Below are 26,607 nucleotides of genomic sequence, written 5' to 3' on the forward strand. Positions count from 1 at the left end.
CGAGGAGCAGCGTCGGGTTTTGAAGAGCGTAGCGTCCACCTGAGCGCCGTTTTACATGTGGGGAGTGCGCGAGGATGCAAAGCAGGCGCAGAGGAGTTATTAACAGGTTAGCATGAGAAACATAGCCATGGCAGGTTCATCAAAAGTGAAGATGAAGGCTTTGCGTGGCAGTCTCTCTCTCTCCCTCATTCCCATCTGAGTGGATGTATCTGATGTGACACTATGCCCTAGATTTATACTGGGATAAGGAAAACTAGCTTCCTTTCAGCTTTTTGCTGATTCCAGCAGGTGGCTAGATAGAGGGCAAAACCTAGTCATAGGTCACTGTTAAGATCAGTAGTCATGAATCAATCCCCATGATAGTTAAATTATTGAGGCAACACGGAGGATGTCTAGGCAACAGACGGAGCTTCAGATTTCCTTCTTGACAGTTTTCTGCTTTACAAAATATGCATCTCCTAATTTGCTTAGGAGAGGATAAATACCTTCTAACGCTGCCAGGCTTTGTCCTAATTTGCCTGAATTCAGCTCAGTGCCATCACTTGAAGCTAACGGCCAGAGCTCTGCTTACACAACCGTAAGTGCTTAATCTGAGCGTGTGTCGTGACCGAAGGCCAGCCAGCCTCCGCACTGCAAGCGGAACACCCAAATCTTTCCTTGTCCAAGAGCCACACACCTCGCAAGGATGAAAGGAGGGGGGGTGCCCCAGGAGGCGGTGAGGGGGGTCCCATGGCCCCGTGGCAGTGCAGGGCCGTAGAGGTGAGGAGCTGGATGTGACCAAGCCGCACCACACAGAGCAGTGCCTCCCAAAAACATGGGCTTGGATTACCCGGGAACTTTTGTACCAGCACAACCCTACAGCCGCTGACGTGAGCTGGTAGAGAAACGTGGCACAGAAACCCCTTCTGAACTCAGTTGTGAGCAGCATGTAACTCAAACCCCACAGCTGACCACACATGCTTCCATTTGCTTCAAAGAGTGTCATTTTTCTTGTGGAACCTTTTATTCTGCATTTATCACCATCTTTCATAGTCTTAGCTATGGCCTCAGTACCAACATCCTTTTATTAGGATGAGTTATTTGTTTCCACGTAGAGAAGACGGGAGACTTACTCAGGGCCAAAATCAACTCCCAGATGTTTATCCCAAAATCAACTCCCAGGGACAGCACAACAAGTCGGCAGAGACCGCAGGGATGCCAAATCCCCAAAAGTCCTAAGGCACAGATGAGAATTCGGTGCACAGTTCCTACCTAAGCTGGGGGGAGCCTGAAAGCCACCAGCTTTTTGTTTCTTTGAACATCTTCCTGAAAAGATTTTGCAGCTTAAGTTCATGGGCTTAAAATATTTGTAAGGGATTGCATATAATGAATTGAAAAGTTATGAAAATTACTTTACCATATCACCAGAAAATGATGGTTGCTGGAGTTGTAAGCTTAATTATAAGCCTAAACCTGTCTATAGGAGAAGCACAGCTACTAGGAAAAGAGAAACACAGCTCATTTACACACAGGTAGATGAAACTATGATATATTATATCAGCTAAAAGCATGTATAAATTAACATTTTTACAGTTTTTGTTTAAAAAGCGGGATATCACATCAGAATTTAATACACTAAAAATATTTCCAATTGAGGTCTCAACATGGTCAGGCCAATATTAGAAATCTAGATTTTGTTTAATGCACTGTAATCACGTATTTGTCACTGAACTATTACTTAGGGTCTCTTTTCAATCAGCAGTGAATAGATAAGCATCTTTATACATCTTCAATAAGGGCCTAGTGTGTATAGGCTGTGGTCACAACTACATTTTGGGCAAGTGATGCATTATCATGATCTTGATGAAAGTGGAATTATTTTGAAAAAGCAGAAAAGAAAGCCTAATTAAAAAAAAAGTTAAATCGAGTGTTGGATTCACACCAGATATTAAAAATCATCCCAAGGTTGCTCTCTTTTTAAAACTAACTACTGTTCTTAACCAGGTTACGCCTATTACACTAATTCATGTTCGGGAGTTAGTCACAGGAGACAGGTTCACTTTCTACATCATTTGGTCTCTGCTTTACTTATATTCTCTATCACAGAAGGTCAGATACTGCTTGATATTCATACACCCCGCATAGCACAAGAGAAGTGCAAAGACCCCTCTTCCCTTGCTAAACTCTGGCAACTCACAGGCTAATTGTCTGGGGCAGTATTCGACACAAGTGAAGTCTTTTTATACTGGAACAAGCCCTCACCCCAACAAATATTAAGGTTCTGAAAACACTCAGATAAAGACAAAAAAATTAAGAAAAAATAATCAACCCCACATGCCATCAACTACACCATCAATAATACAAAATATTTTATACCACTTGCACCTGAGTTGAATAGTGGAAAAGAGAGGGAGACTCTGTCAGTGCAAGAGAATGATTCATGTGACCACTTCGTCTTAATTACTCAGAACAAGCAGTTTGTTGCTGTTTAGTGAAGAACAAAGATATCAGCGTCCCCTGACAGAAAAATAAATAGCCATGATGGTGGTGAAGATGATGATGACTGCCAGAACAACAATCAAAATCCGGTTTTGGATGATCCTGGAAAAAAGCAGAAGAGACAAAAAAAACCCCAGTGAATAAAACACAGTAAAGCAAAATAGCAGAATATATATAAATATCATAAAAAGCAACACACAGATAAATATCTTGGAGAAAAGACGTGCCCACAAATGTAGGCTTTCCTATATCATCCTTCGTTGGTTTTTACTTCTTTCAATTTCCAGTGCTTCCAAACATTTCTTTATGTAGCTATAAAATCCAACTTCCTGCATTCGGGAGAGAATTAGGCTTTTCTTAATTATGCATATACTTATATGCATATTAGAATAACTGAAATGCATCATGTTGCAATTTATCAACCTTCCAAGAACAAATGAAATAATTAGTCCTCAGTCGATCCAATCCAAGCAGGTTGGTCTGTAATAGTAAATATCATCACATTTTTTAAGCCATTCTGAAATCTTCACAGCTTTTTTTTAAATCTGAACAGAAACAATTTATTAATTTTCAAGGGATTTTACTATTAACGTACAAGATTTCAAGGAAACACATGTCAATGAGATACTTACTTGTACTAAAATACCAAGGGAAAAGTATAAAAGATAGTTTTGAAGAACAGGATGATATAAAGAAGCAAGTGTCAAACTGTGAAGCTTATGTTGTAAAAGCATCTCCTGTCTCTGTAGCATACCTTTACTTATGGTAATAGGCAAATGTTACATTTTCTATGTAGTATAAAAAAAAAAAAAGGAAATTAGTACTAACAAAAAGATGCCAGAAGTAGAAAGTCCTAATATTGTTCAACCGTTTGTTGGGAGAAATCCCTGTGTCTAAAATCAGACACCACATTGCTTCAGATTTTGCCTGAAATTAATAGGTCAATTAAAATGAATAAATCAACAAAGAGTTGGATTTGAGGCACTTTATGGGACGATTCTGGATTGTAAGAATTCAGCGTTTGTTATTGCTTTCTCACAGAGGAGGAAGAATATTTTCATAGGCTCTTCATGAAACAGGAACTTTTGCAAAACATATTTGTACATGAAGCATATCATCAGAATTGGAAAGGTATAGCAAAAAAACCCCAAACAAAACCAACATTAGAACCCTAAGTTATATTTATTCTTGTTGTATTTTTTCTCAAGCTTCTGCAAACCAAACCAAACCAAACCAAACCAAACCAAACCAAACCAAACCAGAGTCTTCACCAATCGGACAATGGTAAGAGGTAAAACTCTGCTTTGTGAAACGTCAAACCAAGTACAAGGCTCCAAGTTGAAGACAGGGAATGCAATGTGTTAAAATGAGCGTATTTCACACGGTGAAAGAGAGAAGAAACTCTAGAGAGCAGAGGGGAGTTTTCCTTGGTAAATGTTTTTCATTTGGATGCGGGTGGATATACATATAAATTATATTGGAAAGTGTAAAGAAAAATGCAGTTTTAACCAACTCCAGCTCCCTCCTTGCTTACCCCCCACCTAAAGAAAAAGCAGTAAATGGATGGATGAGGACTGCCACATCAGACAGCCACCCTCCCCTGTGACACTCTAAAAGGACTAGCGCTCTATCCTCCTGACAGGTTACAAAATGATCACATTTGCTGACACGTCTTCCGCAAAACTGCTTTAGTGTTTGTGTCCACTTTCCTAGCAGGAGATGAATGGGCTGCTTTGTCCTCATTTATCACTTAAAGCTGAACTAAGATCTGTCTCGTTTATTTTTCCCTTCCTCACTAGAAAGGCTCAACCACAGCATTAATTCTTTCGCGATGACAGCTAATTCAAACTTAACAGGCAATATTTACTCTGCCAAAAGGATGAGGAGGAGGAGGGAGGGAGGGAGGGATGTAAGGGCTTTTGGTCCTTGTTGGTTTGTACTTCAATTTAACACCTGAACTTACAAGCTTCTCTTTTGTGGCGGGGTGTGACATTCTCTGCCAAACACCTGATAACAAACGATTTGCCCAGGCAAATGCATGAAAACCAGAATATATATTTACTCACTCACCCTCATCACCCCTGGAAAGACACTCAGCAAAATTGAAACTCAGCAGTGAAATAGATTAAAAGCATGAAAACTCTTAAAACATTCAGCCTTAAGTAATACACAGTGCAGCTGGCTTGACAACCATTTTATTTGTGGGATGTGGGCCCCAAGGCATCCATAATGCTAATTTACAAAGGATTAACTGTGAGTGAAACTCGCTTAATCTAACACATAGTTAGGCAAAGGCATACATAACATACTGAGTGTTTAAATCAACTCCTCCTATCTCTGGCCCTCTGAAAAAGCATTTCATCATCTGAGACTTAAAATTAAAGAAAAAATTGAAAAAAGCACCAAATCCTCCAAATGCTTTATTTTTAATACTCTGGCAGTACACACCCAATTGCAAGATTATTTAATCAGTGTCCACGTCCCGAAAATCCTTGTCAAGGGAACACTGAGCGAGGCATGCTGCCACCTGTATCTGCTAATTGAAGGTTCACTTACGGTGTGGATCTAGGAAATACATATCAAAGTTCAATTTCTAGGAATCTGAATTAGTCTGCACAGTGCAGCAAAAGAATATCATATTAAAAGGAACAAATTAATCATGAAATAGGATGGATGTTATCAACAGACTCCTACACTGAAGCATTATATACTTTTAATATTCAAGCCCACAGTTAAAGATTAATTTTATATCTTTAAAAAGAGAATAACATCAAGTTTTACTGTTTTACTTTCAAGTGAGCAAGTAAAATTAAAGTAACTGCAAACTGCCAGGAGGGTGGGGCTAGGAGGAGAACGATAGAGCCGTTTGGTAGCAGCAGGACAGTCCTGAGGAGGGCTTAGCAAGCCGTGCGTGTTGAAGCCTGAATCTGGGAGCTGCTGCTCAGGGAACACAACTTCTGGGTGTCAGTGCATTTCAGATCTCAAAGTCAACAGGCAAGGGCGAGCCTTCTGAGTAAAGAAAAAAATCAAGGGGAAAGGGGGTTTTGAGTGATCCAAGACAGTCAAGCCAGCTCACAGTGGTAGAACAATGGTTGGCATTGGCAGGGCCCATCTGTAGGGGAGCCTATAGTACTGTCCCAGCAAAAAGCATTGGGCAGGCCCCATTTGTGGGGGAGCCTATAGTACTGTCACAGCCAGACACTGCCAGTGGGTATTGCTCTAGGCAAAGCATCAAGGAACTGAAGTGGGGGAGGGAGCGATAGTACCAAAGGAGAAGAAAACGGGGCCTAACATTCGCTACAAAAAAATCCCAAAGGCTAACGTGCTCGCAAGAAGCAGATGATAGTCTAGTTTATCTCTATTACACCTTAAATTCAACAAAATCTGGTGAATGAGGAAGCCCAGATTCTTCTTTGAAAATGCAAAGCATGTTTACAGGGTAAATAATTTAAGAAAGAATATATACTTGAAAGAAGACACCCATTGAAACATCCATGGCTAAAATGCCTGAAGGCAAAAACTTGTGCATTTGCATGCTGCATTTTATTAAGTTAGCACACTGTAGCTTTAAAAGAATGCATGGCCAAATTAAGAGGAATGTGTGACTGAAACATCAAGGATTCCTCAAGTTTACATTATGAATCATAGTGCTGTTGATATGAGATGAATTAACCATTTAGTCGATGTAGCTTAGGCACTGAATTCACACCAAGTTCTGCTGGAGCCCGTCGCGCTCGAGCTCGTTAACAGCCAATGTCTACTGTTCCTTTCATACTTGAAATTCTAAGAGCACAAGGGCTCATTCTACTTTGAGTTAGAAGAGACGAAAAATCTGAGTTTTTAAACCAAGTTCCATCTAGTTTGTCATGGACAGCAGCCCAAAACATTTGGGTGCAAAACCACATAGAAACAGTAACTAAAGCAGATGTGAGGGTGATGTTAACCGACACATTGGAAGAGCACACTGACCTAACAACGCAGAAAGCGCATCCCACTCCCGTTGGGTTTCTTTCTGCTCCTCCTTTCTAAACGCTTGACCCGCTACCCTGGCTTTTGGTCACGGTGCCTAACCTCTGACCACTGGTGTGCTGGAGGCTCCCTCCAGCCAGTGCCAACGTTGTGAGCTGAGGAATGACACCGACCGCTTCTGGGGATCGCCTCTTTGATGCACGCGGTGCCCACTGCTTTGGAGAACAAGTCCCACATCCATTACCAAACACTGATGTCCCTGGCAAATCAGTTCCCCCCACTCCAGCCATTGCTGGAATTGTGCTGCCTTTCCACGTTTCAAACCCCCCAATGATTCGGTCCTCTCCGTACCTTCTCACACACGTGCGCACAATGGGTCTAACTCTGTTTGTGCCATGTTTAGATCTGCTCCGTATAAACACAAAGCAGCTCCCGAATAAGCTTTTGCAAACCTTACATTAAGGATGCCAACCGTGTTTAAACCTTTTTACAAAACTGCATTCATTAGCAGGGGAGTGCACGACATCTATATAGGTTCAGCCTGATGTCTTGCACATGTCTTAGTGCCTGATTGACCAGCATTGAATAATGATGCCTTGCCATTAAGCACTGATGGTACAATAACAATTGTCATGAAAATTAGCAATCACAGTAACATTTTAACAAAATACGGGATATAAACGAACCAGAGCAGACTCTGGGTGCATAAAGAGTTTTGTGTCCTTAACCTGAAATAATGAAGCCTACAAATAAAATACTGCAATATCTTACAGAAGTGCAACTCTGACACTGATACAAATAAAAAAAAATACAAATGGCTTGGGGGATCAGTTAGCACATATTCATCACAACACAGGGCTTTATTCTTAAAGAAAACATCTCGAAAAATAGTGTCCTCAAGAACACAGACTGATTGATGATGGAGCACTGTCCAACAGTGTTTCACTGTAATACATGTATTTAAGATTTAACTAGAAGCGATTCCTGTCAGTTTACTGTGCAGAAAGGCTTGTTCTCTGTATACAAGACTACATTTTAAATTGTCACTTTGAAAACTTGGCCACTGAATTTTTCGGTGCCCTTTTATTTGTGATCGGCAGTTTTTGCTAACATGCAAGAAAATAGGTGCATGCAAATCAGCGGGAAGTGATTTTTAAGAAGTGCCTAATATTCATGTGCAAATCAGCAGATTCAAACAAACACAAAGCATAGGTCGAGTCACACAGGCAAATACATACCAGGCAAAACTAAGTGTGAATTTAAAGTAATATAGCTATATTCAGATACCTTCTGGACAGACACGATTATTACTATATATAAGGACATCCTTGTTACGACATATCAGGAACTTTCAAATGGAAGCACTAGACCCCACACAGGGGAATAACATGTTATGATTGGTAAAGCAAAGTCTGGGATACATAATGATAAATCTCTAAGTTCAGGGTATCTGGCGGCTGTTCAGTAACTATTCATCTTTCCCATCTTTAGGTCTAAGAATGCTTTTCTTAAATAAAAGCAACTGAAAAGAACTAGACAGGCTGTGGCAAAACATAAAGACATGGCAACCTACTGAAATAAAAGAGTAAGAGAGCCCTGCCTAGCAAAATTACAGCTGGTTGGCAGTATCTGACTTGAGACATTTTTCATCATTAACAATTGAAATTAGCAAACAGAAATACCAGTGAAAAAACATCTGCACAAGTTGCATGCAACTCCTTGGCCCTTTTCTAGCTGACCTTGGAAAAAGTGAAGAATTTGGAAAATACTCAAGCTTTTTTCCTCTCCCCCACCCCAAACTCTGAAAATAAGTCCAAGTTCTTTGTGTTCTCAAGCCAGATGAACCGATTACTTTGTAATTGACATTGTATATTTAGAGGTGAAAAGGCTTCGGGGGGCGGTGGAGAGGGGATGGGACCCCCCCATGGCTTACTTCATGCCAAGAAGGCCATGCTTCCTGGGCTCCACCTCCAGTCTGGAGACAGGCCATTCCCAGCAGGAGCCTATTTTGTGTTCTCTGAATTCCTTCCCAAAGGAGCCTCTTCCCCTAGGGACAGGGGCTCTAGTTTCTTACGTGTAAGACCTTGGGAAAATCCATTAAAAATTGCTGAAAATTGAGCAGATAGTGAAATTAAAGTCTCAAAAAGGGGGGAATGGAGAGTAAAAAATGATGGCACTTTTCTAGCTGACTAGCAGGGTTTTTTGAAAGACGCAGGCCATACAGGGTGCCCAAAATGTTGTTGATAGGGCTGAGAAATTGTGCAGCACTACATCCTCTAGCTTTAAAGTTCAGTCTTAAGGGCTGGGGCTGTCTACTTGTAATAACATGGATACCAATCTCTAGTTATAATATTACACTCTAACCACATCAATGTTTTTTCCACCTGGGCCCTGAATGAAAGAATGAATCATGTAATAACAGGTGCAGGGAGGTAGTCACACTATCCAACCTTAAACATCTAAATTATATCTAGCTAATCTCTCTCAGCTCCCTGTGCACATAAGCTAGAGTCCTGCTCTGAACCGCCTTCTCTTTTTCCTGGCCATATATCCATCCCAGGAGAACTAGCCAGTTAAGTTAGCTGGTTAGGCTAGGTACCCGCAGATTAAGTAGGGATGAATATCCCTAAAAGCTTGAACATGAGGCCCAAGCGAGAAAGCTTGCTAGCTCTGAAGGCAAAATCATACAGGAAAGGCGTTATCATATCGTAAAGAGCCGGTAATCTCTCATTAATCAGAACTATTGCAGAGATGAAACACGGCAGTAAAGCAGAAGATGTTCCTCAATAATTAGTCAGTAAATACCTTGATTAATCATCTCTCTTTAATGGATCCCATATTTGCACTTGAAATTCTGACCAGAACCAAATATACTTCTCCTTTGACAATTTTTCTGGAGGGGTGAGAGATAGGAGAGACATCCCTTTCTGGGATGAATGCCTCCTGAAATGCCATGGGCTTCCTTGGCTCAAGGAACTATGTTTTTTACGTTGCCATGTTATCTTCTGACAATCTTACCATTGAGATTAAAATTCAAAATTGTTTTTATGATATCTGATAGCTAAAATACTTATTGAGATATCTAATTCATAGCTGAAATCTTGCAACACGTTCCAAATGTAACAAACCCACGTGAACAGCATTGGAGTATAGTGTTTATGTGGTAGCCATCAGGATTGTCACAGCTTGCATGAGTCCTGCCTTAAGGAGCTGGCAGCCACAGGAGGTGCAAATAGTACCCAGGCGATCACTGGGGTCTGGGGGGGAGCAAAGCAGGGACTGAGTGGCGTAGGAAGGAGAGATATCTACAGGAATGATGGGAAGACACGTACATGGAGACTTCGGTGTGCAAACTGTGAGAACAGAGAAAGCCTGAAAAAGGACCTCTTAGACGTGGGACCTAAGATAAAAAGGCAAACGGGAAGGGTACTGTACATCTTCTGCTACCTCAGATTTCATTCATCACTTATTTTTAGAACACATGGGAAGGCATTTCTGAAGGATTAAAAGTATCCTTCTGCTCATGAGAGACCCTGATGGGGAACATTTCTCTGCACAGTTGTGATGCAGCTTCAGCTTTCTCCCGTCTCCATGTCCAGTCCTTCCATGGAGGGAACCAATTAGATTACTACTGTCATTAGGAGGAACAGCGGCTGGCTTCTGGGGCCACGGAAACTCACCAACCAAAACTGGAGGAGGATTAATTCATTTCATGCAAAGCAGAGGCAACACCAGATCTCTTTGGCAAATCTAAATGAAGATCATGTGCGCAGTGGCAACAGCAAGTGGAAGGAGTCAAGGTTGCATTAATCTCCAACCAGCCTTTCTCAGGGTACTGAAGTATCAAGAAGAACAAATCACACATTTAGTCACCTGAGCATGACTAAGAACCATAGGCCTTAGCAAACATTACGAGCGCTTTAGAAAGAGCTCTGAGGGAGGGTGGATAGCCCAGCTGTCAGCGTAATGGCATTCTTCAGTACATTGGTTGCATGAAGCCCTGGTCCCCAAACAGTTAATAGAAAAAAAAAAACCCAACCTCCTCGTCAGCACTCAAAACTAAAGCAATTATTTCTCCAGCAGAAGAAATGTATGCAAGCTATAAAATGACAAGAACATACATGACTGCACATTGGCTTTTATGATAATATAGTTAAATCTACATTCTCTGCAATTTAAAGAAAACAAAAATGTCTAAAGTCTGCACTTTATCAACTTCCATAATCATTAAACCCACTAAAATATCTATCTTAAACAGATGAAAGAAAGTAACATCTTTCACCATGCCTCACTTTAATTAATGACTAATCTACAGCTTTGAGGTGTGATGAAGCTGGAGACTGGACACAAATACTTTGCTTGCGTTATTTTCCCCTTATCGCACCATATTTGACTGGGCGTCTTTTTGCACGGCAAGTTTTCTACAATTGTCTTAACAATGTTGACCTCTTTTGTAAAAACCTGAAGGCATCTGCAGCAATTGTTCCTGAAGATGTGCTATCCAAAATGTTACCATTTCATGGCACTTCTTGAATGATAGAATAGAAATTTTTTTTGGTATGTATTCATTTTTTTCAAATGCTATAAAAGAAAGGAAAACAATCATGGCTAAGGCCATTTGTGAGATGGCATTAAAAGAGCCCACTCTGAGACAGATAAAAATAATGAGAATCTTTCTGTCAAGAAGGATTTAGAAAATATCACTAGCATTATTAAAATTTAATTTTTTACTGTGCTTTTTGGTTCCCCCTTTTCCAGTGATAATGAGCAGGACTGCACACCTCCACATTGCTAGTACTTGTTTTGAGCAATAAATTCAGCCTTCCAGTCTGAAGACATTTCAGACAACAATTTTGACTGCTATAGGCTTATTTTTCAACCTGTTCTGTGCTTTGAGTCTTCCTATAAAAACCAGTTCATAAGCTAATTTTCCACAAGGCCAGTGGAACAAATAAAAATCAATTTTTGCCCAACTGATTCAGAGAAAACCTGGGAATAGTGAAGACAGAACAGTGAAAAATAAAAAGAATCGATGTATTCACAAATGGTTTACCTGATAGAGAACTATCAAATTAGTTGACAGGAGATACTTGCCACTATTAGAGCATTTTCTTTTCAGCACGTTACAGTATTTCTATTAGGGGAGCAGAAATGCCTCTACTTTGTTATGACCTCAGACACCTCGGTTTAATAACCATGCTGAGCCTCCATGCATTCTGTAAAACTACAGGGCAGAAAGTCAAAGTGCAAGAGCACTTGCAGATCTTGCAACCGGAGGGACCTGCAAGCCCAACCTGGCTTAGAGGGGGTGTAAGTTCCGTGGTCTGGTGGAAGGCAGGAAGAGTCCTCTCTCAGTGAACACAGGGAGACATTCGTGACCTCAGGCCAACCTTGTCAAGAGGAATTTGGTCCATCAAGAAAGGAAAAAATCATAAAACACTGCCCAGACTTCCCGCCCCAGTTAAAAACCCAAACGTTCAGGAGTACGCTGAGGACTAAGTAGTTTAATATCTCTTGGAGAGCAGAATACAAATTTCTCCAAAGATGGGGAAAAAGAAAGTTCGTAGACTTCAAAACTTTCAGAATCCCAAGGACAACTCAGGGCATAAACTTTAATATTGTGGCCCAATCCATTTCATCATCTTCGCCACTAATTGGGCAAGCGTTTTTGAAACCACGATACCGAGAAGGGACTGGATAGGTGCTTATGCCTGCCAGTCTGCAGCCAGAAAAATATATCTGGAAAACTGATTGAAGGACACAAATCAGCTTTTTAATACAAATTAACCACCACTCCTGTGGAAATAAAACAAATTTATAATTTACATGCTTAAATATTAAGGAAGCTCTTTCTAAGTAGCTGTAATCTTCACCCTAGTATGTAGTATTTTATACACTCCTTCATTTTTATGAGTTGGCATTAAAATGTGACTCATTTTAACAGAAAAAAAAGGATTAAGTATGTCACTCTGAAGTAAAGCCGCATATTACCTATTTAAAAATATTATAACACACCATGGAGACATCATTTCTAGGGCCAAACAAAACATTACTCAATGAAGAAATGGCATGAAATATAAAATATTCAACAGAGGAAGGGTATTTGGAGTTAAGCAGTTTCACTGCCAATAAACAGCATCATAATAAATAGTGTGCACGTCGGAAAAAAGTATATACCTGTCCTTCAGTCTTCAAGGTGTAACACCTTGGCTTGGGAAACTAATAAAGATGCAACTCGTCCACTAAGTACATACAGGGAGAAGCTACAAACCACCACACATTTTGATTCTGAATCTCTTACAACTGATGCTAATTTGCTTATGATATCTGCCTGATTTAGAGCTAATCTTCTGTAAATTAACTCCTAATGCTGTCTGAAATAATCCTCTTAATGCTGGTCTGTCTCGAGTACTTTATATCAAATACCATGAAATACAGAAGCATATACAAGGCATATAGCATTTGTAGTGCTCTTGGCTGCTCTTGAATATTTGCTGTGCCGTGAAGACGCAAGCACGGTGCAGAGCTGCATGGCCCTGGGGTAGCTTTGGGACAGCACAGGGTCGTGCTGCTCCAGTTGTCCCCTTCGAAGGGGATGGCATGGCAGGACTGTGTCCCACCACTCCCGGCCACCAGAGAGAAGAGGAGGCTCTGTGCCTCCTTACAAAAGGGTGCAGGGAGGTGCAGTTCCACGCTCCAAACCTCCCACCTCCAGCAGCCCATGATAATGAGAAATTATCATTTTGATAATTTTGAGATTTCCGAATGACAAAGATCTGTGTTAAACATCACTAATTATCAGCTGGAAGCCTAATCTGATAACTGGATGAAAAAAGAAGCAGACAATTTCATTTCTTCAGATGGGGGAAATATTTTTAAGGGTGTTGCTTTAGCATCGGCCAGCTTAATCATTATTGTCAATGTGCTAACTCTGTATTCAAAACTGTATTTTTTCTACTAAATCCACCGGAACAATTTTCTCCCCAACATTAATTTAACGATACAGCCGAAAACCTAATTGATATTGGTGAGCAATGCAATTCCAACATATTATTTTCTTGGGTTTTGAAACATAAATGGCAGGCACAACTTGGGCTGAATGGACCTCTTTATGTTTTAACAGGCGGTTTATTGGCCCAGGCTCCAACATATAACAAGCACAATTGCAAAAGCAATACATTTTTAATTGAAAAATTCATGTATTTTTACTATGAAAGTGACTTAAATAACAAGTAACATTGTCAGCTACAGGGCTTTAAAAACAATTTTTATATATGGAATGCTGTTTAGAAATTATATTCTCACCATAGCAAGCGCTTATAGGAGGCTATTAACAGAAGAAGTAAGTATTGTTTAAATCATACTTTATTGGAGCTTGCTTTTTTAATATATTAAAGAACAGATAAAGCACAGTGATCAGTGAGCCGTATGTGTCCAACAGCCCTTCAAGAGCCTTGTGGAAATGTATAAAACAAGCAGTGATACAATCCTTTGCCAAACACTGTCATAAATTTTTTATTTGGCAGCTAACATTCTCACTAGTTTTCTTGGCAGCAATTGGGACCTTTAGCAAGAAAGGTGCAGGAGAAAAATACCTTGTTTAGAGATGTTTTCAACACTTTCTGGGATTTTTCAGAACTTCTGCCTGCAGCACATTTTACAACCACAGTCTCCAGTCACCTGATGAGTAGGTGGTGGTTTTAAACTTTTTTTTTTTAATATAGACAGCCTGCTACCCCCCTCTGGCCTTCAGCCTAGGATGCGAGCGTGGAGGGGGGCTGTACGTGTTCCACAGAGATACAAGCAGTTGCTCCTCTCTGTCTAGACAAAAAAACTTGAAAATAATATCAGAATGTACCTTTCATTGCTCCTGATACTATCTATATCTTATTCCCGGATGACAGAGGAAAATGAAAGGCAAACATGTGCTGATTACTTTTGCATTTTTCTTGGGAGATCTCTGCAGAAAAGCTGGTCACAGGTGCAGCTACCCGGGTCAGCCAGTGGACCGCCTCAGAAACAGAATTGTGAAACAGATTTCTGTAACACAGATCCGCTCTTCTAGGGGGTTTTTTTTGTTATTGTTTGGTTATGTTTTTTAAAAAAAGATATACTAAACTTGACATCCGACGCACAGCCTTCCTTGGTGCACCCAGATATGCTGATGTGTTGTATGTGTGAAAACAGCGGGACTGTGCCTTGGGCAGAATTAAATGGCGGGCTCCGACCAAGTCACTTACGGAGCAGATGTTTTATACTTTGCTATCTCATTGTTTCAGAATAGAAATAAGATGAACCTATCTTACATCTCAGCAACTTCCTCCAAAACTTTCACAACAGTAAGATGTATTTCAGTCCTTCACATGGAGATCAAGGAAACTGTTTGTCTTAAACAGATGTGGACGAGAAAAACACCTTTTCCTTATTTGCCTCAAATGAGGAAGGCTGGAACTTAGCTGGAACTTAGTTTTAGACAGCATAAATTGCTTTAAACACAGGCTTAATTAAAGTAATGGTGTTACACTTATAAACACAAACTAATGGGCTTCCCCACAGCTTGTGTTCCAGTTTTGTCTCTCGTGTTTACCAGGGGCATCATCCCCTCGAGAACTTTACAGAGCACACACAGACATCTAGTGGTTGGTGAAAACACTGCAAGCACGTCATGACATCTGACACAGCCCGACTGGGGACCGTGACGTTATGCCAGGTACCAGTTGAGCTAATTTTGTCCCCGATACAACCATGGGTGGACAACCAAGCAGGGAGAGAGCGGCTGCTTGGGTGCCACCTCAGATAATCCCACTGCCTCTGGTGCCAGAGTTGCTTTCTTGGCAACCCCGGCTTCCCAGATTTCCCTAATCATTGATTCTTTTCAGTTCAATCGCAGCTATATTTGCCTTTCTTCTGAGTACCTTTACATTTCTCTTTCCTTGCTACAATTTTACTTAAAAAACTGGAAAGCTTAATTATGCGATATCGCTTGAAAGGTTCTCCAAACGCGGCTACACACCCTGGAAGTCTATTGGAAAGAGACAGAGCAATGCGATTTTACAGACAACAAAATCCACACACGATGAGAAAACGCAGTCAATAATAAATTCTAAATCGCTGGTAGAGGGAAATGACTTGCTCTCCAGTCTGCATCAATCAATGGAAAGATGCCTAAAATTTCGGCGGGGTTTGAGTCCCACATCTGCAAAGGAGATCAAGAGACACAGTTTTGCACAGCATTGTAAGAACTCAGCGCCCTGATTCTGCTCTCAGTTACACCATTTTAAATCAAGCGGTACTCAGTGGTGTCATAACCCTGTACATCTGTGTCAGACCCTGTGTTGCAAGGGCAGACTCAATGCCAAGAATGCAAAACAGATGTTGCTTTCCTAATGTTTTCTTGTTGTCATTTAAGTTGTTTTCGTGGGGTTCTGTTTTCATTTTGGTGAGTGAAACAGGTCGGCAGGACTTTTCAGAGGGCAGACCAGAGGAATGCTTCTGCATCTCCCTTTTTATTTTGTATGCATGTGTGAATATGCATAGACTTTGAGTTACAACCAAGAAAAATCTTTTTTTTTTCTTTTTTTTTTAAGCTTCATTTGAGCTATGCTCTGTTCCCTTGGGGCAAAGTGAAAGGTAGCTATTTGCGGATGGGAAAAAGGGCTTTTGTGAACAGCAAAACTGCATCACCAAACAGCTTAAGAAAAAGATTTTTTGAAGTTTTTTTTTTACTACTATTTTAAGAGGAAACAGGGATAAATATATCTTTTTTGCATGTTGACTCATTAACAAATTTAGCAATAAACACTTTGTAATTAAGTCCACTAGTTTACTGCTGTCCAGAAGTTTCTCAATACTCTTTGCACAGAAGGTTTTGGAAAATGTAGAACTAAGAAACGGCGAAGGCAAATCCCAACAGCTTGCTCAAGCAAATCTAGCCGAGGCTTAAACTCACTTCTGAACACTGAAATTTGAGATGCCGTATCAAATAAGCAGCTCTTTTTCCCTGAAGAGAAGAAACTGGGTGTAGCTAACCTAGTGCATAATAGGTTTATTCTCATTCACAAAACAGGAATTACTTTATGGCCCCAAAGTAAAACTAGCACAGAAATATACTGGCAGATTTGCTGCAGATGTGTGTTGTGACACGTATGCAGGGAATCTGCTATTAATCACATGCTAAGATTTTAATATTATGTAGGGTAATGCAGGCAATCATTATGGTGAAGGTTCTGGATTCATAAAAGCCTAACCCACAAATGGGTCTTTTAAATTTAATACATTTGAGCTCACTCTCACACCGCACCAGTTGAATTCCCCGATTCACACTCCCCCCCCCGCTCCCCATTACATACATTTATTTCAATATCTGTTGTGCGTTTCTTTCTGTGCTTGTGCTCCGCTTCTTTTCTTGCAACACAGGACATCTCCCGTTTGCCTGACTACGACAGGAATGTTCTTGTTAGAGGGGCTGTTTGCGAGACCCCTGAACATGTACCTAGCACAGGAAACAGTCTGGCTCAAATGCTGGAAAAGCCATCCTTCACCTGAATCCTTCAAAATTTGTGTCCAAACATAACTAGAACCTATGTATCCGTACCCGGGCTAAGATTACTACGGACAATTATACCATGGAAATGCATTATTCTGACAAAGCAATCAATCACGTTATTTCTCACAATTTCATTTCACCCCTAAAATTTTCCTTACTTCCAAAGCCAGCTGGATATTATATTACCAAAGCTGTTGAAAGGGTGTAACACTAACCATGAAGCCAAAGGCCACTAAAACTATGCAATGCATAAATTTTTATTGTTTGCTCAGCATTGAAATCTCATTAGGGCTCATAACTCATCGGCGCACTGCAAACATTTGCATCTGCTGATCATGAGAACTTAGATGGAATGTACACCTTTGGCTAATTTACTTGTTATGTTTTTAGACGAGGCCGTGTGTGTTGCTTTTTATTTTCCTTTTAAAAAGTCCTTATGCGGTTGTGAGTTGAACGTCCACTTTTTAAACTAAAGACATTAAAACTTTCATTTGCAGTTTCTCAAGGTTGTTCTGTTGCTGGCAGTGTTCATGATCATCATTTTACAAAAGCTTTGTTTGACTTAGTATTCAGGATAATCGTTGTTTGAAAACTGTGCCCCATAGAGCATTTAGCTTCATTCATCCTTTCTGCTTTATGAAGTCACTTTTTAATTAGATTAAAATTTGTCCTCCAATTAGCTTTCATTAAAGTTTATAGATTACAGCAAAAATCTCCACTGAGTTGTGCTTCAAAACTGTGCCTAAAGTTTAAAATTAAATAACTGTGCAAATGAAGTGATTATGAAGATTATTACTATGCAAAAAACCCCAGTCGCTTCTTGGTTTACTTATATGTTTAACTCTCTAATTTATTTTGCCGACTTCAATACCTCTGTGTTCTCCAGAGCAGTCATCATAATAATACCTTACAGTTACAGGATACCTTTCATTCCTGAGCATCCTTAGGGGCCTGATTCTGCAGTCCTTGCCAGAACCCAACTACAGGTCAAATCCTGCGTTCAGATACCCAGGTAGCGTTACTGTTGATTTGCGCTGCTCAGAATGCAAACCAGATACGAACATTATGTACAAAGTCCTTTTGCTGGCTTCTGGGTGTGATGCGGCAGCTGTTTAATGGTGCACGGTTACAAGACTCACCTCTTTAAATGAGGGTGCGAAGACAGATACCTCCCCCCTCCCCCAGTTAAAACTGCAGAGAAAACTGAGAATGTAATTATCCAAAGAGGAAAGGACTCGGTAGGACACTGGGGCTGGGGCTGCCTCTCTCCTGTCACTCACGTCTTCAGATGCGACATTGCCAAGTATCAGATGCCCAGTCGCTAATACCTCCTGCACATGCAAATTTACTATGTGCTGAAGGCAATATAAAGTTTACAGTTTGCCAGGCTGATCCTACAACCAGAGCAGACATTTATTCTGGAGCAATCTCTCAGTGGAACACATGGGACTCCGTGTTGGAGCAGAGCTCCACAGAAATGGATCTGTTTGCAGGAAATTCTCTTCCAATAGCAAGAGCTATAAATATATACACATATTTAAAAAAAAAAAAAAAAAGAGAGAGAGAGATGCAGCCAACATCTTAAAACTAAAAATAGAGACACTTGGGTTACAAAAACAGGGACCTGTCTTTGCTCTAGCAACATATTTCTGATAGGAGGAACACAGTCGAAAACAAATAGTTTACTACAAATAAAATGTAGTTCATAAGCATGAGAGAACAACTTCAGCAAAATGCAGGAGTGTAAAAAGCAGCCTTTGCTATTTTTCATGCGCTAATTGGTTGAACAATCATTAGTAAATCTTCACATCACAGAGGTAACTAGCGTTATTCCCATGTAGCAGATGGCAAAAATAAAGTTTAAGGGTGTCAAATGCTAGAGGGGAGTTTATAGTGTAAAAGTTCTGACTCCAAGCCCTGTACTCAAGCCAAGACCATGTTTCCAAGATCCAAGCATCCAGCAGCAATACTAATTTTAGGAGTCATGCTCAGGTCTGTCCCTTCTTCCCCCTGCTCCCACCTCCTCTTGGTGTTCATTTCTGCCATGGCGCTGCAGCATGCCAACCTCAGTTGTGCTGATTCAACAGCTTGTGGGCCCATGTGATGAATCAGATCAAGCAATTGATCCAGGATAAAAAAAGAAAAAGAAAAAAGAAGAGGGTGGGAGAGGAGAGCTATTTTGCACTGGATCAATTCCATTTCAAGACATTGACTGGAGAACAGAAGTGCCTGTGAAAATGAGAGAGCAGCTGGATGCAGCATAGAGGCAGGAGTGAGTATTTTGGGGAACGGGAGACCCTGCTGTTGATGCTGATGGTTTCATGCCACAGAACTGAGGTCCAAACCATTCTGAAATCGTTCCATTTTCACGTTTTAACTCTTTTATATCTCTCCTTCTTTTACCTTCCTTTGCCTGCTTTGTTCTCAGGAATAGTGTAGCTACTCCATACTATTTTTGCACAAAAAATTCACACAAGGCAATTCAGAAACTGGAAGCATTTCACTTTCCTCAATTAAAATCTGGAACACCAAGTTTGCCTTCTCAATTACATTGACTACATTGCAGAAATACTGCTCCATTTCCTCAGTAGAATTGTCATGTTTCATAAAATACAGACAAACTAGTCATGCTTTATGTCAAGGGTGCATTTACAAATAGTTTATAAAGGATTTAGATGATTAACCATATATCGAGACAGTTAATCAAATTTAAGAGGCTATTTTAGAATTCTACAGATCATGCAGTTATTTATAATCCTGGTTATTGCTTTCCACCTTGTATCCACCCCTAACACACACCATTATAATATTCTGCTAACCCTTTATAAATTATTTGTGTTAGTAAAAAAAAAAAAAGCCCGATTCCTATCGTAAGGAATAGGTTAAATAATTAGGACTTTGAGACTCCTAGACTAAATGGATCAGATCCAAGAATGGGATCTTTGGAGATAGTTAGGCAGTCCGTGTCATGATTTAGATACTTCAAGGCCCTTAAAAATCTCAGCCCTCATCACTCTGCACGTGGGACTTACGCAATTTTAAAAAGTTGGCCAAGTGTCATCTGAAAAGGCACAAACGTTGAAGTAACTGCAGCAGCTGAGGAACACATCTTTTCTTCAGCAAAACATCAGCATCATGACAGGACGCTTAAAGCTTCAGTGCTTCATGCTGGTTGTAGAAAAGAAAGCCCAACAATGGAAGCCTTGAGGAATGCTAAATATAACCAGTATCCTTACAAAATACAGTCTTCTCAATGGGAACAGAATGAGAAATTATTTCTTGTGATTTTATTCAGTCATTTTAAGCAGCATCGTCTGCTTATGTATACAGAACATTTTTAATGAAGAAATAACCATAGATTACTTTTCAGTGTGGTGTGATTTATAAAGTTTAAAAAAATATGGTATCTATTCTAGAAGTATAGTGTATTTGGTGCTATTTTTGCCTAGGAATGGAAACTTGAACTGGAAATAGAGTCATTCATTCACACTTACAGGATGACATCCCGTTGACAGGCATGCAAACTTGGAAAGGTGCTACACAGTCACTCTTAAAATACTACACTATATTTTTTTCCTTGTAAGCTTCAATTAAGTAAATGTTAAAGAGGGATCAGTACTTCATTAAGGCAAGAGATCATCTTTCAGAAGTACAAAGACAGAGAAGTCAAGACACTAACCACTAAATAAACTGTTTTCACAACAGAAGTGGCACCTTCAAGCCCCTCTACAGCAAGGTGCTGCGCTGCTGGAGTTCTGTTCATTCAGATTTTGATTTTAGAGAGCATTTCCCAGTACAATCAGAAAGGTCATCAATCCTTCCTGCCAGGTAGTTGGTTATTTGTGTTGGTTTCTTTTTTTTTCAATTCAAGGAGAATGAAAATCATAAAAGGCGTGAAAATACAGTTGAGGTAGATATATTCACAGATTCTAATATAGCTGGAATGCTGTCGGTGCTAACGAGCCTTGAGCAAGCCATCCATGTCTGGCATGCTCTGCCAAACAAACTACAATTACAGGAGAACCAAAAATAAAACAAGCAACTTTAAACCTCCTGAATTTGTGAGCCTGGGCCTAGGAATCCTATTTGCACTTGCTCCCACAGGCTTGCTTCCAAAAGGCACCCAAAACTGGAAGGACCTTTCCAATGGGAAGGAAGGAAGGCAAGTTTCCATTTAAGATATGGCATTTCAAAATGGCAGAAAGAGCAACTGACCCTAGAGGGTCTTGCCCCTCTGTGCCAAATTCCTACAAGAGCAGCTCATACGACATCAGCTCTATCATATCTGAATCAAAATGTCAGGACTCAAAATCCATGCCATAAATCGTCCCCTCTGAAATTGAGGTACATAATCCCCTTGGCTCTGCTTTCGTTGGGCTTCTCCAGCCTTGTGCATGCCGCTGCAGCGCCAATGGAGATGTGCTTTCCTTTTTTTTCTTATGGAGAATACCTCAGCTAGCCCCAGACTTTAATGATTTTAAACGATGCGCTCTGTAATTCCTTTTGCACCAGCTTCCTTGTCTTCTGCTTGTTCGAAAAAAGCCTTTGACCTGCTCCTAAGAACACGATTTCTATTTCTGTCATCCCAAATTAACAAATGAATGAGGAGAGGGGGAACTCCCCCAGCACTCCAAAACTTCACCCTCCAAGTCCCCCTGCCTCATGGCAGCCCTGGTGCTCTAAAATAAAGCAAGCATTAATGGGCTGAAGCTTCAATGGGACATCAGCACTTGCTTAAATGATATTCCGAATCATGGGCTAAATGGGGGTGGTGGTCGGGGAGAGCAGGTATTTACTTCGTGCAGTCTCTTAGGATACAATGGATTTATGGCCGTCAATTCTAAACAACACCGCTATTGTCTCTTCACATTTTATCTGCCTCCATTATTCATTTATGTTGATTTTGATTGATGAAGACACTTTAAAAAAGGAGGGGAGAAGAGAGGAAGGGGAGAGGAATACTTCTACTGTTTGGTCTCCAATTCCTGTAAACCTACAGTTCATACTGCAGGAATATTACTCAAAAGAAATGTCCAGCTTCGCATTTTGGGAAGGGTTTTTTCCGTTTATCAGTCTCTCTTCTTTCTGAAAGTCTGGAAGTGGGGTGCAAGCAGTGCTTCCGACACATATCTAATCACCGTAGAGGTGGCACATCATACTGCAATCAGCCAGGAAAATCAACGTTGGCCTTTTTAATGAAAAAGTGTTAAGATTTCTGCAAAACCTCTTTTACATATTTACTTCCTATGCCACAGCTAATTAAGTTTTAGACTGGTTTGATATGTCAAAAATTGCTTGGATCACAGAACTGAACCCAAGCAGAGCAGATATAATTTCTTCATTCAAAGTGAAAGCATCTGCCAGAAAGCTACTTCTCTGACTGTGTGGAAGTCGTAAAGCAAAGGCCCGGCTTTGGCTTGTTTGCTTCCAAATATACAGTATTTACTGACCTCTCATTAAAATATCCTGACAGAATACAGATTATGAACCACCCGATACATTTCTTTCCACGGGAGGCTGCGTCTGAGGCCTGGGGGTAAAGAGATTCCTGAGAGTCGTTTAAATTCAGTTCACTCCTCTCAAAGTTTTAAATGAGCTTCTGAGCAAGCGCTACAAACTTGCCAAGCTCTCTGCTTACTTAGGGAAAAGAAAAAAAAAAGAAAAAAAAAGAAAGAAAGGAAAAGACAGACACATTCACCACATGTTTGCACCTCTCCTGCTCAGAGATCTGCTGCTGCACATGCTGGCCGCAACATTCAATTGCCTGCCCGTAGCCAAGGGAAGCCCAGTATCCCCCTCAATATTTGGTTGCAGGATTTCCTTTCTGGTTCCACCCCTTTTTGCACTTTAAATAGTATGAGCTATAATACAGCAAGAGAAGCAGTGAAAAAAAGGACAGATAAATTGTTAATAAATTGTCACTAGATATCAGTCACCACCACATTCAAGAATCAGCCCCTCTACTGACAGTTTTGCGTCTAAAATGTTGGTGTTTTAAAATGACTGCAGACTCGGGAAGAGAGCTTTGCTCTTTCCTACTATCTTTGCAAATGTGGGGTTAGGAACTTTGTTTGCAAAGAGGAAAACTTGACTTCCAAGGACAAATAGGTGAAGGGAGAGTCTGTGGAACTGCTGAGTGCACACAAGCCTGCTGCTTGACCACTCGGTTCGTTCTACAAAGCATAATTACATCTGCCTTTTTTTAATATTATGTGGTTCTTATTATTACTTTCTGTACCATCTTTCATGTTTCAAGGGAGTAGGCTGGTACTAACTGGCGTTAGGAAGAAACTCATCCTAATTACTCGGTATTCTTGTAGAAGCTGTAATGGCAACTCCTGGAGACAAGATACAAGAATGTGCGCAAAATCAGCCCGTTCTGGTTTTGAAACTCCCATCTCCACAATTTTGACTTTTCCAAATTATCTGCTCTTAATACAATGTGAGTTGTCAAAGGCTGTCAAATAAACGACAAAATTATCAGGAAATAAACATCTCTCCTCTAGTAGGTTTGTATATATTTCCACAAAAGAGAAGAATTCCAAAAGTAAATAAACACATGGGAGGATTAGAGAAGCAATAAACAAAAGCATTTCCTCATTTTGAATTTAAGAAAATAGGAGCCTCTTTCCAGCCATTGCCAGGAAATATTACCGCACAGAGGTGAAGTTTGCGCTAGCTAAAATATTATTTAATGCTAAGGCACACGGACATGCATCCATGCATACACGCACATGCAGACACACTCTCTACACGTATATCCCTATCCAGAATTTAAATCGGGTTTCTACCGTGCCATTATGTATTGATGGGCAAAGGATTTTAATACCAGTTTGGACCAACACAGGTGCGGAACTCCTTGTTGCAAGATGCTAAAGCTAACGCTGCAATCTTTTAGTCCTAACGAAGGAGTTTACAGGGTTCTTAATCCCCACACCCCACCTCACTTCTCCCGCGGTCCCGCTGAAAGCTTTAAAACAGTCCCCAGCACTAACATGGTACAGAGCCTGTTGAACATGCTGATCTGCTCATGATTACTCTTTGCCACTGTAAAACAATCTCACTCCTCAAGTGAATGGAGTCTGTAGCAACAATGGTGTTATTGACTTGTTGCTCCAGCTCTATTTAGTTATTACCCTCGAGGCCACAATCAATAGACTTTGCACCAAGTCAGCCTAATAAATCCCAGGCTTTCATTGGAGCTTTGCCAGGAACTGCTAGAAAATCTATGGCAGTCAAACACTTAGAGTATGAATAACATAGAAAGCTGTACTGACAGCTGTATAAATTAATTAACAGGGAATGTTCTTATTCTTTTAAGAAGATCATAATGCACGTTTACCATGATTTAAGGAGTCACAGGTAGAGCAACAGAAAAATTACCTTTGTGCTTTCATTTAAAATAAAAATCAAATATGATTAAAACCTAAACAGCTTTAGACTACTTTTTCTTCCCTTTGATTATTGGATGTGCAAAAATCTGCATTAGCATTACTGCTGTGGCCGTTTAATTATTCCAAGTTTGATGTAAAAAGGAACCCAGCCCAGCGCACACCGACCACTTAAGTGTAAAGGGTGCAGGCATTTTAACTTGATAAATGTTAATCGTCGTGTGCTTGTGTTACCATATCCTGCATCTGAAACAGGGATTTAAATTGCATTTGTAACGCAGTGATTAAGACAGAAACAAAAGGGAGGGGGGGAACAGTTGTTCAAGAAGTAAGAGGTCGGTCACTAGTGAATTCCAGGTTCTTTCAGTTCCTCCTGTAATAAGCAAATATTCTGCAGACTCAGCTGCGAGGCGCCTGATCGCAGTGTCCGGAGACGCACTGAACCTACTGTAGCAAGAGCTTGGTGCCAGCCCCGGAACAAAAGAATCTCCTTTTTGCACATTGAAAACAAATGTAACAGATCAATAAGCTCTTACAACTGATTTGTTGCCCAGTGGTATTTTCTGGGAGCATTCAGCTTTCCTAATGAGGGCCACAGCTTTGATGGGAAGCCACAAGCAAGGTCAGGTGGCCGGGTCTGGCAGTCGACACTGCCCGCGCGGTGAAGGTGTGCGACTCTGGGCGCAACCTGTGGGCAGAGACGAATGCTTGAGACTGGTGGCAGACTTTGCATTTTAGGGAAGGGAGGGAAAGCTTGGACAGCAAGGAAGAATTAAGCTGCGCTATTAGCATGGGAAAGACAAGAGCAATCTGCCTCCGACCTTGGCAGAACCCATTTCATGCTTGAGGTGAGGGAAGTTCAACTGGCATGGAGCTTTTCACCTCTGCTCTGCCCACCCACGACCGAGGTCACTGTCTGCTCTTGGGTGGATGCACCCTAACATCTTACTAGGCCACCTAGGCAAGATGTTTAACCCACCCTGCTCCTCTTGACAGGTTGGTGAGGGTCCCATGACAGCAACCAAGCCTGCTCCATCTGAGGAGGGGCCAGCAAGCAGGCGGGGCACAGACACCTTCAGGTGGAGAACCAGGTGTGACCACGCTCTAAGGTGTCTTTCACCACCACACTTTGTGAGCATGCTCTCACCCTGAGGACGGACACCGCCACCTTACATGGCTGATTGTCATGGGTTTTTTCAGGCAATTTGAATTTCAATGGTCACTTTGGTATCTCTGGTTACCAGCAGAGAGGAAGAGATGAAGTTCATTTCACAGCTCTCAGTTCCTCTCCTCTATGGACAAATACGTTTAGTATCAACTTTTTTATTCAGAAGTAGGGCTTTCAGGAACTTTGATGGTTCTAAGGGTTGATGCAGCAATTTCTATTGAAGTTTTCAATTTCTGTTTAAGTTCTCCTGCCCCAAAGGACGCATGAAAAAAAGTTACACTTTGCTTATAACCTGACCTCAAATGTTGAGGTTATTTCGTTGCTTCTGAGCACTGCTCCTCCTTTCTTCCTTCCTTTCCATTTTAAATATGCCAGATGACTTTGTTTTAAAATATCCCTTTCTATACAGTCATCTGTAAAGTATAAATCAAATAAAATAGCTGCTTGGGAATTAGGACATATTTTCAAGAACAGTAAGTGAGGTGGACATCCAGAGCTTCTGACAGCCCAGTTCTGTAAAAAAGGCTTAATTTTCATTATCAGATGAATATCTGTCCTTTCAAAATATGACTTCGCTTTTTATAGGGTCAATTTCAGTACCTAAAATTGTGTCATCAAAAGTACTGTTCATATCCGAAAATTTCGAATTGAGAATTCACTGAAATTAATTTAAACACAGCAGGGAAGCACTTGGGGCCTTACGGCTCTCCCCCTGGCAATGTATCATCTGAGGTGACCATATGTCATTGTCTGGCACCTTGTTAGCAGCATGGAGTTACTCAGTGTTTGGGTAAAAAAACGCACACAATTTCTGGGTCCTGGGTCATCCCTGAGATTTCTTGTGTCAAGATGTTGCATTGCTGGAACATGTCCAGAGGAGAGCAACAAAGCTGATGAAGGTTCTGGAGCACAAGTCTTATGAGGAACGGCTGAGGGAACTGGGGTTGTTTAGTCTGGAGAAGAGGAGGCTGAGGGGAGACCTTATCACCTTCTACAACTGCCTGACAGGAGGGGGTAGCCAGGTTGGTGTTGGTCTCTTCTCCCAGGTAATGGGC

At 40.8% G+C, this 26,607-nt stretch overlaps 1 protein-coding gene across 1 annotated transcript in view; it reads right to left on the reverse strand.

The window, feature by feature from the left end:
- Positions 1 to 26,607, reverse strand: part of VTI1A (vesicle transport through interaction with t-SNAREs 1A) — a 274,540-nt gene that overhangs the window by 757 nt on the left and 247,176 nt on the right. Inside the window, exon 8 of the mRNA XM_009643452.2 lies at positions 1 to 2,580. This exon is cut by the window's left edge and continues 757 nt beyond it. Within this exon, the coding sequence (XP_009641747.1) occupies positions 2,487 to 2,580 (94 nt within the window). The 3' untranslated portion in view covers positions 1 to 2,486. The remainder of the gene's footprint in view (positions 2,581 to 26,607) is intronic.

This window comes from Egretta garzetta, unplaced genomic scaffold (genome assembly GCF_000687185.1).
Source record: "Egretta garzetta isolate BGI_Z169 unplaced genomic scaffold, ASM68718v1 scaffold8, whole genome shotgun sequence".
Taxonomy (NCBI): domain Eukaryota; kingdom Metazoa; phylum Chordata; class Aves; order Pelecaniformes; family Ardeidae; genus Egretta; species Egretta garzetta.